The sequence below is a fragment of the Vidua macroura genome, chromosome 6, assembly GCF_024509145.1.
Source record: "Vidua macroura isolate BioBank_ID:100142 chromosome 6, ASM2450914v1, whole genome shotgun sequence".
Lineage (NCBI taxonomy): Eukaryota > Metazoa > Chordata > Aves > Passeriformes > Viduidae > Vidua > Vidua macroura.
In genome coordinates, this window is record NC_071576.1 from 29,653,368 (window position 1) to 29,669,767 (window position 16,400).

At 37.1% G+C, this 16,400-nt stretch overlaps 1 protein-coding gene across 1 annotated transcript in view; it reads right to left on the minus strand.

Annotated features, from left to right (window-relative positions):
* Nucleotides 1–16,400, minus strand: part of DPH6 (diphthamine biosynthesis 6) — a 199,988-nt gene that overhangs the window by 48,177 nt on the left and 135,411 nt on the right. Inside the window, exon 13 of the mRNA XM_053980646.1 lies at nucleotides 14,698–14,940. Coding sequence (XP_053836621.1) covers nucleotides 14,698–14,940 — 243 coding nt within the window. The remainder of the gene's footprint in view (nucleotides 1–14,697; nucleotides 14,941–16,400) is intronic.

Here is a 16,400-nt window from a genome sequence, read left to right on the forward strand (position 1 = left end):
TACAAGTGCTCTGATACAATATGAATACCTATATCTTTTTTGCCTAATTCAAAGGGGTCAAGAAAGGGTTTTCACTTTTGTAAAGTCCATACAAGTCTTTGTTTGTTTACCTTACTCTGCAGAAATAGTCATGTGTACTTACCAACCTGACAAACCCTCTTCCTACTGCATGTGAAGTGCAGCCTGTTCATTCTCACCCTGTGGCATAAAGTATTTGGAACTCCTAAGGTCTGATATATTTTAGTGCAAGTATACTCACAGAGTTCAAAATGGGAATTTCTGGGTGAAATGTAATGGGCTGTGATATACAGGTCAGAATAAATAATCTAATGGTGCCTTCTGGCTGTACAAGCCACTCAAGCTATGAAATCAGTTTTACCCAATACTTCTGCTCAGCCTTTCTACCAGCACTGAAGTGCCTGAACTCTAAAATCCCACACTGAGAAGGCAACCATCTTACTCATTATGGCCTTTAACATCCCTTGCTGATAGTTTTAAATTTTTAAACAGCTCTACCTGTCGAACTTCCTTTTATGTGCTCTCATAGTTACAGATATAATTTTGGAAGCAAAATATCTAAACACCAAGCATAATAAAAATGAAATGGGTTAAAGCTTATTAGCAGTAGGGAGCAGATGTAGCAAAATTCTGCCAGTTCCCCTACATTTCTTCCCCAGCAGGGATTTTCTGTCAAGCTGTGAGTTAGTTCTATACACTAATCCAGGCTGCTGTTGCTGCAATTGTACCTTCCTATACCTTGCTATTGTACTAAAAATTCACTTTGATTTTTGATTTCTTCCTTCTTAATAATAATATTTAAAGCAGTTCCTGCAGAGCTAAATGTAAATTCAAGCACCGCATGCTAGATGCTCAAAAGGCCATGAAAATATAAAATTGATAAGAAAATAATTACATACTGAAAAGCTGTTTTATTTGCTTAAAAAATAGTAACTTTCTCTCAATGAACTAAAGGTTCCTGAGCCAAGATGTAACCAGTTAATGACTGAAGTTAAGATCCTTGAAATACCTCTCAAACATACATCATTCAATATATCAGTTACAATGTGGAAAAAAGGGATAAGTATTTAAGGAACAAAGTCATAAATTGATAGTAATACAAACTGAAAGCAAATGAAGTCTGCCACATGAAACATGATCACAGACTGTCACTCTGAGGGTTTTTATTCTTCATGTGTAGTGTCAAAAATAAGCATATAGGAAAATGAGTTGAACTGAAGTAAGGATGTTCAAGATGGAAAAATTTCAGTTGAAAATCATTTGCGAGTGTGTACCCAAATGGGACAGAAAATGAGCAAAGTTAATGGTCAAAATCTACTTTGTGGGCATTACGGATAACAGATTTTATGATAGTATTTGAATTTTGGATACTGATTGCAAAGACCTTTTCTTTGAAAGTCTGCTTCCTTCTGAACTTTGACAATGAGCTCTCAAACCAGTTTTCAAACCAAATATCAGCTTTCACCTCACATATTCGAATTGCATCATTTGTTCATCTGTACCCATACAGCACTGCTAGTTACTCTTGTCAAACCTAACTAATTTTTTTAGGATTTTGTAGAATGCAAGGAAGAAAATTTTGATGCTGCAGGAAGCAGAAGTAAAACAATTTGAAAACTCTGGTGGCACTACTAAACTTCCACTAACTGTCAGGCTCTCCCTCATTGCAGTAGCCACCTTGATTATATAAGATGATGTAAAGATGTGCAATCAAAAATAATTTCATAAAATCACAGAATGGCTTGAGTTGGGACCTTGGAGATCATCTAGTTCCATACACACTGCCATGGGCAGGGACACCTTCCACTAGACCAGTTTGCTCAGCCAGGCCTTGAAGGGACCTCTAGGGATTGAGCATCCACAAATTCCATGGGGAACCTTTGCCAGTCATGGAAAAAAATTATTTAATAATATCTAATCTCAACCCACTCTTTTCCAGTCAGAAGCCATCTCCTCTTGCCTTGTCACTACATGCTCTTGTAAACATGCTCTTGCCCCATCTTTCCTTAAGGCTGCAACTAGGTCACCCTGAAGCCCTCTCTTTTCCAGGCTGAACAATCCCAATTTTCTCTGCCTTTCCTCACAGGAGAGGCTCTCCATCCCTCTGATCAGTTTGGTAGTCCGGCTCTGGACTTGCTTCAACAGGTCCATGTCCTTCCTGTGCTGAGGACTCCAGAGCTGGATACAGTCCTTTATGAGAGTTTAATGGTTTGGCATAGAAGTGAATTTTTTCAGGAAGTTGGTAGTCAAACCAATCAGTGGTCAGGTTTGGATATTGGCACTTTGGAGTGACCACTGAAGGCATGGACACACCTCAGAGAACACAGAGGGTTAAAAGCAAGAACTCCCAGGGGAGCTGTCTCTTTGGTTCTGGTCATCGGAGAGCGCAGACTCTCCCCTGCCCAGTCACAGGCTGGGTGGGGAGGGGAAGCCATGTGGCCTGGTCGAGGTAGGCCCAGGGGGCTGAAGGACTGGAACCAGGCAGGCCCCCTTCGGATGGAAGGGTGGAGAGAGATGGAGATGCCTTTGCTCCCCCCCCCCTCCCCCCCCCAGAGGGAAAGAGACAGAGAGCCTGACAGCACCTGGAGATTTGCCAGCAGAAGAGAAGGAGAAGGGCGGGGAGGGGGGGGAAGTGCCCAGCCTTGGGGGTTGAAATTCTGGGCTGAGATTTCAGTCATCTGGGGAGTCTAAACTTTTAACCCTTTCCTGGGAAATGAAGGATTTATAAAATATTACTCCTCCTCGATTTGAAGTAGAAGAGAGACAGTCCAGGACCTAAGATGTTAGAAGAACAAATTTTTAAGTTGGGAGGAGATGATGGAGTAGCTTTTAGCTGGACTTTTCTTGTTAACCATAGACTGAACCAAATTCTCTTGCAACAGAGAGTACATTTTTAGGAGGATACAGTAGTAAACCAAGAGACCTGCTTCAGCAACTACCAACACAAGAATGGAGAGAACAGAAAAAAGCTGAGGAGGGCATAGTGATGCCCTCTGTCTTCAGGAAGAAGATAATCTCTGTTCTTGAGACCCTCGGCCCCAGGGGAGGAAGAAATAGGGGGGACTGTGGTCTCAAGATGAGAAGCTGAACTGTTGTCTCTTTTGGTCCGTAGCAAAGTATTCTTAAAAGAGCCCTATGAGCAGTCTGTCCATACACGGTGGTGAGAGCACTGTGACATGGAAAGGAGAGTGTCACACTGGCAGATTTTCTCCAGGCGGTACCATGTGTGACATGGAAACACAGGAGGTGGCAATTGTGTTTCCTGGGGGAGTCTATGGTACAAGAGAGACTCCTCTCTCCCTTGATGGACTGAGTATTGATTATCTGAAGGGTGGCAACTTAATCAGGAATCCTGGGTAGTGTCTCACTGTAGTTTTTTTAGAAATTAGGTGAGGGGAGGAGAAGTGTTTTAGAGAGTCTTCATCCTAGATTTAGTGTGTGTGTCTTTTATAGTAGTAGTAGTTTAATAAAGATTTTTCCCTTTATTATTAAACTTAGGCCTGCTCTGCTCTGTTCCTGATCACTTCTCACAGCACTTATTTGGGAAGGTGTATTTTCATAGGGGTGCTGGCATTGCACCAGCATGAAACTGTGAGAGAGGGGGTCTCACCAGAGCAGAGCAGAGCAGAGCAGCAGAATCATCTCCTTCAACCTGCTGGCCATACTTCTTCTGATGTAACTTAGGATATGATTGGATTTCTGGCAAGCAATTTCATTTTGAATTTTTAGTAAATTTAAAAATGAAATTTTTAGTACACATTTTTTTTACTGGAAAATACATTTACATTCCATCTTCTGTATATGAGTATTTTTGAGGCAAATACTGTCTTCAACAAACTAGTCAGTTACTTTCATTTTTTAATACGGTATGACTGAAAAACAAGGTTGGTTAAAAGGCATAGCATATGACTATTAGGGCTTCACATGTCTTTTATTTTAATTCAAGCCATTTACATTGACCAATAATGTCCTACATATAGTTTGGAACGTGGATTTTGCAGGACCAGTTTTCTCCCAGTTCAGTGTTACAGAAGTCAAACTCAGGTGATTGCAATTCAGGCAATTTCTTAAAATCCACTATAATGGGCTGCCCAAAAAGTTAGGAAAAACCTCACCTGCTCCAGTTTTTATCATCAAGCATGAATCTATATGATATATAATACAGTATAATACTTTGGTGTCTCAGCTATGGGTATGGGTATGGGTAAAGCAGGAGAAAGCCTTGATGCTGTGCAGGCACTGTCCAGCAACAGCCAATATTGGTCTGCTATCAACACAGCATTAGCCACAAATCCAAAACACAGGACTACAGGGGCTGCTGTAAAGAAAATTAACTCCACCCCAGCCAGACCCACTGTGAGAGAAAGTTCACAATAACCTACAAGGTCTAAGCCAAATTTTAGTTAAATGTGTAGCCATTCTCAGCAGTCCCTGCAATGAGCTATATGGAAAACAAATTTGCTCTTCTGAACATGAAGAAATGTCTCACAGATTACTACTGAAATATATAATGGGATCTTAAATCACACTCCTGAAAGTAGGTGACTCCATGAACAGAAGATTAGAGTGGAAGGTTTTCAGTAAATGGCCTTTAAGTGACATCTATTAATATATATCTTTGTTAGAAGTTGTTATACTAAGAAAAAATACAAATATATATTCATGGATATGCTTGTAATGTGTGTATATATATATATATATATATATATATATGTCTATATGCATATATTAGTATAAGAGTAAGGAGGGAGAAAAATCTGTAGACGTGTATGTCTTCTCCATGTAGCTCTGCAGAACATGCAGAGACGATGAGACTATGCATTACTGTGTTTCTATCTGCAACTCCACACAAACACTCATTTGACAAATTACCAAAATCACCATCTTAATTAAAAATTATCAACAATTAGTATTTTCTTCAGCTAACAGTTACATTATCTTCTTTCAGACTTGCTTCTTTGTTTATATATATATAGATACATACAAAAGTAACTATTTTGGTCACCTACAGAAGATGGCCAGAGTGTTTCCACAAAGGTGCTTACAAGTGAGATGCAAAAAGACCTGCATAATATTAACACTGAATAATGTCCAAAATAAAATCAAAGTTGTATTTCAAGTGTTACTACCTGTGTTTTTGATGTTACATCCAAAGGACTGATGAGAAGTGAACAGGTATCATATCAGCTGGATGCATTTTTATTACTCACTGCTAGCTGGTATGCATGTAACTGGATATTGACCAGGAAGTACTGCTCATTTTTGCTATGCAAAAATTTAAAGAAGTTTCAAAATAAGACAGCTCACTTTCACACTGTCTTACGTGCTTTTTTGAAAATGGAGTACAGGAAAGCATAAATAATTTGGGGGTTACTTTGGCTTTTATGAATAAGAAAATTAAAACCTACTATTAATTTTGAAGACCATGTGATATCCTTCAGAGAAGAGGAGGAAGAAGAGGAAATGAAATTATTGTTATGATCAGCACACAGAACCAGAGATGAGAATAATCAAGTACTGAAATTTAGTAGGATCCCTTGGATCATAAAATAAAATAGTAAAGAAGTATTTCCACTGGAAGAATGAAGATGTTTTACCGAGTCAATTTCTTTTTTTTTCCCACTTTTGGTTTTTTAATGGTAGACGATCATTAACGTATCTGAATAGAGACAAGATTCTTTCATAGTTTCAAAAGGAAGAGATGATATTTTGAGTTCTAATTTTGACTGAAGCTTGATGAGGGAGGACAGGTATGAATTTTCCTAGTTATTTGTGGAGTTTGTCTTCAGTGATAATTTGCTGAATCTGCTTGAGATGTTGAGTCCCAGGCAGCTTCCTCTCCACAGAGCCATTTGCTTGCCCCCCCCCCCCCCCCCCCCGCCCATCCCCAGCAAGATGGGAGGGACAGTAGGAAGAGCAAACATAAACATGAGAGAACTCTTGGGCTGAGGTAAGGACACTTTAGCAGGTGAAGATAATAAAACTAGCAATCCTTCATCTCCTCCCACCAGCAGACTGATGCCCAGCCAGCTTCTGGGGAATAGCCACCTTGGAAGACCAAGTTCTGAAATTTTTTTGGTTGAGCATGGTGTCATATGGCCTGGAATATCCCCTTGACTGCCTCTTGCCCCACCCAGTCTATTCACTGAGGTGCTGACTGGGAAAAAGCCTTGAACACCTTTAAAATGTGCAACATCAGCATGTTAGCCACAAATCCAAAACACAGCATCATAGAAGCTCTTATGAAGACCCAGGAAGACCCTGCACACCATTCAATAGCAACAGGAATGCTTTTCCAGGTCCTGCATAACCACAGCAAAGAGGGAAAGGAGGGAATTGCCCACAGGGAAGGGTTTTTAGTATTTAAGTTTGACTAGTTTCTGAGATTCGAGTTTTCTGACTTTTACAGAGCTTACATTGACGAGACAAATTAAAATATCATCCCTGGAAAAGACCAAGATCTAGAGTAGCTACTTAGTATTGAATATCAAACTACTTGTTGGAAGCAGTAAATTGGGAGGGATGTTTGTGGTCTGAAAGAGATTAACCTGCTACAGTTTCAGGAAGGATGAATAGTTAACAAGACTGTTTATGTAGGTTGAGGTGGTAATATGGCTCTTCTTTCAGTCCTGATCAACAGGATTACCTCATCCAAAGGAGAATAAAAAACGTCTGAAGGTGATGAAATCCTGAAATTCTATCCTTTATTGTGGGAATTTAAAGGGTCCTACATGTAATTTGGACTACAGTTTAATAGGGAAGTTTCCTGAGTGAAAGTTGGACCTTGATCACTTTTCAGCCAAAATGACATTTGTCCCTCTATAATGAGGCAGTGACAACAGATACTTGCTTCATTACTCTGTTAATGGCTTTCACACTCATCACACATCAGACTTTTGACCAGAGGTTGTGGCCTAAGCAAACAGTGGATGCCTATATACACTCTTGCACTCTTAGCACAAAAGTGACAGGCTCAAAACAGAATTAATGTTTTCAGCAAAGGAGATGAAAAATCACTCGAAACCAGTCTTATAAGGGAATTGCTGCAGGGGAAGATCAGTCAGCCTGCATGAACCAGGCTGTTTACCACCCTGAATAACCTGACATGCATTTCTTCACTCTGTCTGCCTGAAAAACAACATTCAAATGCATGGATGTATTACCTGTAAATGGCAAATAAGCTAGTGTAAATCAGTTCATGGAAATCACAGAGTTATGCTGACTTATACCAGTTGAGGATTTGATGGTATCTGTAGATATCTCCACAAATGATCACAGAAGAAATGCTCTCCTTATTTTCTATTGTTCATATTTTTTATATTCTACAAGTTAAATTCATGCGTACTCTTTAGACTATTATGCAATCATATGATTTTTATACATGTATATTCCATTTCTAAAAATGGCTTTAGTTAAAGTCATGTTCTTTTAGTTGACTATACTAATTTTTAAACATTTTTAAGGCTCTGCTAATGTTACAAATAGAGTGTTATAATCTTTTAAGAAAAAGTTAAAGTGGCAAACCTTTCGCCTCCCATTGTTGCCCAGTGTCAAATGGCAGACTATTTCCAAGGACCTCTGGATTTCCACTATCTGGATTTGAACTGTGTTAAATATTCTCATTACAGTTGCTTCAAATGAATAGAAAAGCTTTGCCTAATCTGAACACAGGGGAAATGAAATACACTAGGCACGAGATAAAAGACACACTAGCACTGTGCAATTTAATGCACTGTGTGTTCTGAACATGGGCCATAAAAGAAGCCTGGGTTTATATATCAAACTGTGGAAAATTCAAAATAGCATCTAGTCATAAAATAGATGTTATGAACCTGAGGGGACAAAAAAGGGGAAACAGAAACATGCGTATTCTTCCTATTGAATTTTTGATAGGCATAGGTACTGGATGTCAGCAATGGTTTTCAAAAATATTTATTTTTCTTCTAGTGCTATTACAAATCATATTAGTTAACCTATGTGAGATTTTACTGCAATGTAAATGCAGCAGTGTTCTAATCTGTCATTTTACCTTTATAATGCTTGTTTACTTCAACTACTCATATTTTGACTATTTTGTTTAAGAAACTGGTAAAAGGAGACCAATTAAGTTAATACTGCCTATAATATTATCTGTAGGACCGAGAATTTACAACAATTTTTGGAAATCTAACAATTGCATTAAATAAAGATATTAACCAATATATATAATAAATTAGACAAAAAAGTGTACCTGAATATTACTGGCTTAGAAACATCTGTTCAAAATGGTGAAAAATATGTATCTTCTCACAGAAATCTGGGAAGGTTTTTTAATATTCCATTTTAAGTTTTATAGTCATTTTCTCTATAGGTAAAAGAGGATCTTAAACCTTTATCCAGTCCTTTGCAGCAAGAAAAATATTCAACTTCCACTATTTGCGCATAAGCTACTTCTGTTGTACTTAGGATAAAGTTTTAGAGAATGCATGAATTTTATTTAAATTCATGACAGTCTGTATACTTCAAATAGCACAGGAAAGTCTGAACAATGCACAGACTGCTGTTACAGATGCATGATGCCATTCTAAATGACTGCCATGAAAACACACTAATTACTCCAGGAAACAACTGCATGTAGCTAGACAGATTCTTGTTCATGATTTAACTTGTTTATAACTTGGGACCTGTGCATAATTTGTAAGGCAAAGTGGAAAGATACAGGAAAGCACCAGTGATATTTACAGGAGTGTCAAAGAAGGTACGATGCAGGGGCTCCCTGGAAGGGGACCAGTGCCCTAGATGACTGCTGTTAGATGTTTTTAAAAAAATCCTAATTTGGGTGTACTTACATCTTTTGAAATCTAAACAGTTTTTAAATCTGGTCCAAAAGGTTTTAATTTAGATTTCAAAATTTGGCATCAAGCTACCCAAGTGCTAAAATAAGTGTGGAATCCATTCACAATATATATCAGATAAAACACTGTGAATCTTTTTTCCATCACTTCTGCATTACACACTATTAAGATACACACTGTCAACAATCTGACTGGCATTCCTGACAGAATGAAAGTCAACTGCAGCACTCTTTGCTGGATTTGAAACAATCATGGGATCACAGCCGCTCATCCTGAATTCTCAACATAAAAAAAAGAAAGCTTCTGTCAGAAAAAGATGGGCTGGTGAACTTTTAAAGTTTGCAGAATGTTTGCTCAGAAAATTATTGGTGGGAGAGTACCAGACAGCTAATGTCCAAATGGAAGCAGTGTTATAAAAGTGAAAGGATATATTTTTTTATGTCATGGGAAGTATTTCACCAAGTAGATTTTTCATTACTGAGGACGGAAAATACACTGGCAGCTGCGTATTATGATAACTAGAGGGGAACTGACTATAATATCAGATTTTAAGAAAAAATATAATGACCTTAGTGCTATTAATACATCTTGCTATTACATTAAATATTATCTTTCTATGCAACTCAGTCTTCTAATCTTAAAAATATATATTGTTTTCACTGTCTCAAAATCTCCCTTCACCAATGTTTTGGGTTCACTTACAAACACAAACAATTCTAAACTTTCTGTTGATAACAAAACATTGTGCACTAAATACACTAAAGTACTTCCCTATAATTTTTTTTCTTTTTATAACAAAGGAATCAGAGATAACTTTTCAGAGAGTTCTGGAAAATCTGCCTCCAAATTTTGTATATATTTCATCCAACCAAAATAACTGAAACTAATCTTTAGCATTCAGACATTTTATAAACAAAATTATTTCAAAAGCAGCAAATGGCCTCAAAATTTTTCAGCTAGGAACTTAATTTTCTCTTATCTCACAAAAAGAATTAATTCACAGTACTTTTCCATAGAATATACAACTGAATAACAACAGTCTAAATGAGTATTTATTACACAGTTTATCAGAATTTATATATTTTATTAACCTAGCCATACCAAGTCTTGCTGGGGATTAGTGAGATGTAAAAAAAAAGAAAAAGAAAACACAGCAGTTAAGCAAGCTGGAATGCCTGAAATCTTGAGACAGCACAGCATGTTTCTTCTTTGTATTGGTGAGGATAATAAAAGGAAGCAAAAAACAAGCATTCAGAGGTATGTAATTATAAAAAAATGTAATTATGATCTTGCCATCTCAGTTAGCCTAGGGGAATCTGTTGTATAGGCAGAAGTACAATGCACCACTTGAAACAGTCTAACAAAATACTACAGGGATGTCTCTGCACAGAAAGCCCATGGGTAGGGGAAGGAGAACTTAAGGTGTAGACTCAGCTCCCAGCTAAATATATTAGGACTACTGTGTAAATGGTACAACTCAAGCCCTACTGAATAAAGTGCATTTACAAAGTAAATTAATAAAATTTTGCAGGCACAGTCACTGTTATATCATTATACAATAATTATTTGGAATATTTCCATCTATCAATAATGCCATCTGTCCCACCCAATACAAATGGACTACAACCCATCTGGCTTACTTTTTTCTATTGATTACTCTGCTGAATGAGTTAGCAAAACCGCTTATAAAATCATCATATTACATGACACTGTCATTAAAAGATGTGAAGTAAAGAAAAACACAAGATGAGACTTAATTGGAAAACTGTCAGTCCTTCTTCCAGAAAGTTTTAGCAATGGTATAAGCTTCTTTCTTTTTTTTGGCGACTTAAAAAAGCACCAAGAAGACACAAAGCCCACAGAAGACACAAACCTCCTAAATGCTAACTACTGGATTAGTCCGAAATTGTTCTAGCACACAACTGCTACTAGGTCTGCTAGAGAAGGTCCCTCAATTTATCTCCTCGAGAGTCAGAATGTCCCTAAGTATGCTTGGCAATCACAAAGAAACTGTAGAAGGAATGTAACTTAAAAATAGGGTGGAGGAAAGCTGATGATGGCTGGCACTTGTATTTCCTAATTCCAATAAGTCTTCCTAGGTTTTGGGTTTGATTATTTGTTTGCGTAATTGTCTTTATGCTATTTTTGCAGCCTCTTTTTTTTTTTTTCTTTTGATTTTAACCACTGCTTCCCTTAATTATATTTTAATTTCTCCAGCAACAAAAATGCAGTTTTATGCACCTACAGAATTAAATGCTAACTTCAGGTCCTTCACTCTAGATCTCAATTTTTACAATACCTTTTAAGTTTCAACAAAGGAAATCCCTTTTGTATACATTCAAAATGTCAATCCAAAGATCCTTAGCCCAGTGATTTAGGTGATGTTCTTCTGAGTGAACCCTTGGTGGGACTGCTTTCTTGTCCTTCCCTCCTCACTATTTTTTTCCTTTCTACTAACTTACATCCCTGCACCAGATTTCTGTTTCCTCTGTCACCCTGAATGGCTTTTCCAATGATGCTGCAACCCAAAGGGACACATGAAGGAAGAAGAGAGAAGAACAGGGGCTGGATTCCAGCTCTAAGGACACAACCCTTGATGACTGTAGGTAACTGGAGCTCAGGGAGGCTCAGGGGGTTATACTGTAGGGTTGAAGCTGCAGGAATGATGCTGGGAGCACAGATACTGAGCTGCCATAAGGGGTGAGGGAAATCTGGATGATGGCAGTAGGAAGGAGTTGTGTAAGAAGGAATGATGCTTGAATAAGGAAGGGACCAGAGGCTGGGTGACTGAAACCACTTAGACGTTGCTAGGGGGTCCAGCCTGCTTTCTGTTACTGTTTGCTCCCTCTCTTACAGTCCCCTCCCATTCTCACTAGAACACTTCTTTGTTAATAATATATGAAATGTTTCCTCTGGAAAAAAATAGATTATTCCTAAATATACTTCTAATAATTTATTTAAATTAAAAAAAATTAAATCTATTTAAATATAATTGATCTTTCTCTTTGTAACTCAGGAAGTTCCTAAAAGACAATTGTCACTAGCAATATTACAAGAAGTCTACTAAAGTCCAGCTAACTGTGTCTGACCCTGTGGCCTTATCTCAAGTCAAGCTTTGAGCAACTGCATGTCCACATCCAGCTCTTAGAAGTAAATATTTTGTGCTATATAAACATATCCAGAAAACAATTCTCATACTTCTCTTTATATTATGTACTGTTAGGTCCAATTTTTTGGTGTCTTATACAATTTATATAATCTTTTTGTGCTTTACTTACTACTGCCATCAAACATGTAGAAGGATTTAAGGGAAGTTGCCGGACAGTATTATTTATGTTGAAGATATTTGTCAGGTATCACCACAAGACAGAATGCTAAATTTCTCATGCTCTAAAGAAAAACAGCTTTGGCAGTTCTGATGCATATGATTTAGTCACCATTTTAAATACAATTATCCTAATTTGCCATCGCTTTGCTACTAAATACAGCACATTCAACGACCAGAAATACAGTCCAAATCCCATATTTAAAGCATAATTAATTCTATGTTTTATGATGTATAACTTACAAAAAACGAGTTCTGAGCTGAACTGTTTTATTTCCATAAACTCCTTTTTTTCATGGATGACAGAAGGAGAACAATTTCAACTGAGAAACCATTTGTTCTTATTAAGCAATCTGTAGGTTGCTACTCGTTCAGGCCTTTGGTCACTGCTTAAAATAAAGAATAATAAAATACTTTTGGTCTGGCTGACTTAGTTCACTTGGTGAAAACAGACTATTATGTCATGTCATGGTATGCAACAGAACTGTCTGTAGCAGCACTGGAATACCAAAACCTGAACAAAATCACACAGGTAAGGAATATGCCATCAGAGTAAGGCTACCATATTCTGTCTTCCACAGAGAAAGGCAGTATCTTACAGGATCTGGAAGGCTGCTCCGAAATAAAAACTGCATTACTTGTTTTCACTGATACTATGGAATAACTGAGACAGAAGTACAACTGAGGAACAATTTATCATTTTTCAATACCAAATCTCTATTTTCATTAACAGTACAACTGTATTTTCAGGGCAGGGTGATTTCCCCCTCTATTCCCTTGTAACAGAACTATTTGATAAGTATTTTTCTCTGCTTTGCTTTGTATATAAACCCCTACTAATAAAAAAAATATACATATTCTGAGGAAAAAAATTAATTCCTCTTTCTGAACCTCCTAGTGACAAAATTAAAGAAGCAAGAACCTGCAGCTGTTAATAACATCTCACTCCCATTTATATTTAGGTTTTTTTCCAAAGTGTTTTTAGATGGTGTTGTAGCACACATTATCTAATATTTTTTTTTCTTTCTGATAGTGTCATTACTGAATTATGATCTGATAAGGACAGCATAAGACTGATCAATATCCTACAGGATTGCCTGATTGCAGGATGTTTTTCTTAAAGATTCCTGAAACCTGTCAAGCAGCTATCACTTCACAGGAGTATATGTGGGCAACAATTCATTTTTAAAGCTATGGTTTGAACATTCAAAAAGGGACATGGAACAGATATTACTGATAGCTCAAAAGTAAGCAACTTCATCAATGTTTTTCAGGTAGCTAAAACAAAATTTTTAAAAATGCAAGTTCTGCCTAGTCATCTTAGTAAGTGGAAGAAATAAAGAACTTGATAAAGACTAGCTGGTATGCATAATAACTGTGGAAGACCTAAAAGATTGTATATGGAAAAAGGATAAGTTTTAAAGAACTGGCAAACACCGCCAATCTGTCTTCCAATCTTCTATATTGCAAATCAGAAAGCAGAGAAGGTTTGTGGTCATGGTATGTTACTAATAGGTCACAAAACAAAAATGGAAATTTATTTAAATAAAACAAATTGAATTCAGATTCAATATTGGATCTGAATCTGGTCTTGGAGGAGTAATAAACACTATTTAGGAGTGTTTTTTGCTAGTAAATCAAGTTGACATGTGTAAGCATGTGAGTGAAGTCTATATCTTTACTCAGAAAGACACTTGTGCAGTGCAGAGACTGGAGACAAAGGTAAATAGAAGGAAAGTTTCAGGTGTCTTTTTTCTTCTATGAAAATATTAACATGTTCTATGCTTCTAAGCCTCCAGAAAACATAATAGGCTATATTAAATTATACAGCAATTATGCATTTGGTTTATATGCATTTGGTTTTTATGCACTGGGGAGAAGTTATGTTTTATTTACAAGATTTGTGGCCACTATCTTTTAATACTGTCTGGGGGTTCCATGGCTATTTTAAGAAAAGGGGCACATAAAAATCAGGAATTATTATGGCATCATTATAAATCACTGTGCAAATTATTATGCTGTTAATCAAGGGTTAACCAATAGACAGGCATGTCCAGATGTGGTCTTAGAAGTCCAGCTGAATATAAAGCAATTATGAGCAGTAAATTGCTAAACTCAATTATCATAACAATATTGTTTGTAAGCAAGTGAGGAAAAAATCCTCAACAGAACAACTGACAAAAAGTTGAAGTAAAATGCCCATTTCTCATAATGCAAAAAATATATGAACAGAAGTAATTCAAACAAGGTATGGTACACATTTTTGTTAGAGAAATTGACTGTTCTTTAAGAGTTCTTTAACACAATGCTTTGGGGAATTAAGACAAAGTTAGTGGTGAATATAACTTTATATTAACCAGTTTTCTTTCTCAATTGTGCACAACCACTTATGACCCAGAACATAACAGCTCTATCAAACCTTTACTTGAACCCCTCTGAAATGTACTGTGAAAATTCTGATAGAGACTTAGAAAGTAAAAAAAGGCAACCCAGAAAGAAGAAAATGGATAGGGCAGCTACCTTTTTGCATTCTCCTAATTTCTTCTGCCACATGGAGCGAGCAATAGGAATGCTCTTGCTGTCGGTTACGTAGCAGGTGGCTGTGATGATGTGGTGGAGTGCAGTCTTCTGGCTCATGGCTTGCAGCACTCGCTCAACGTGACGGAGGGAAAGGCTGGCCTCTGCGTGTATGCCACCCCTAACCAGCTGCATTGTGCAGGGTACCAGAGCAATCTGTCCAGCACAGTAGAGAACATCACCAACCTAGGAGAGAACCAGATCAAGTACATAAGACTCTGGGAGTTTACAGAAGACAAGAGAAGCATCCTTCTCTCTTCCAGCTGGTTTCTTTCAATAGTACTATAGTAACAATGCAACGGACCCCGATTCAGGGAAGAAATGATGATGTCTGGCTCCAGATCAGAAGGCTGAAGGATAGCTTTATTAAAACCATACTATATTACTTTAATTTACAATTTAAAGAGATACTGTACTATTCTACATACTTCTTACTTACCTATCTAACTTAAACTCGTGACTCTCTACTGAGAGTCCGAGACACAGCTGGATCCAATTGGTCATTGTACCCAAACAACCTTCACCAGAATCCAACCAAGCAATCACTTCAGGTAAACAATCTCCATACCACATTCCACATGGGGAAAACCAAGGAGCAGAGATAAAGATTGTTTTCTCTTCTCTGTGTGCTTCTCCAAAAAATCCTGAGAGACAGAATTACGTCTCTCTGTCCAGAGAATGTGAATGTCACACAGTACTTTTCTTTGCCATCATTTGTTACAAACAGAGCAAACACTCCAGACTAAAGATAATGCATGGATGTATGTGTCAGCTTAAAACAATAATCTCATGCAGACTGATACAGCTGCTGGATCACACTGATACCCCAACATGGTTAAATATGCTCTTGTTTTCTTTTTTTTGAGTGATGATGTACATTATCTTCAATGCTATTTTTTAATCTTCTATGTCTTAAGCTTTGTTTTATACAAAACCATATAAGAAGTTATCAGTACACATCTGTAATATCTTTTGTAAACTAATTTAAAAATACTGTAAAAATATATTAGCAGAACACCTAAATGACTGTGTATGAACAAAAAGTGATGTTATTCCACCAGAAGGTAAAAGCAAACTGCAGATTGAAAATAAAATGCTGAAGAATGCTACTTCAACAAAGAGATGGGTCGCCTTTTGAAAATGGACTTTAATGGAAGGCCAGATTTACCACTGCAATGCAGATATTTTGGGCTTATTTTCCAAAATCTTCCCAGCAACACTCTGAAGACCTACTTTTTTTAACAGCAGCCAGCAAAGGAAACATTTATTCTTATTATTCAGACATCTGAAAAATTTTTTTATAAAATCTTAATGTAAATATCAAAACTTTTCATCGTCTTATGCTGCACTTCTCTAGAACGTCTGTGCATATCCTAATCAGTGAAACAGTAAATTTTATTCACTATCAAAAGAAAACTAAGTATAGAAGTGGGAAGTAAGGTGGGCGTAAGCAGCATTGAAGTCAGCACAGGAAGAATTTTGCTAGAAGTAATGACAGAGAAAATGGACTGTGGAAGGGATCTTTCTGAAGAATTTTGCAGAACTTACTGTATAAACTGTAAAATTTCCTCAGAATTAAGAATAATTAAAAAAGAAATCTGTGTCCTAGAAGACATGGCAATCAAACCATGTGACAGACCCATATG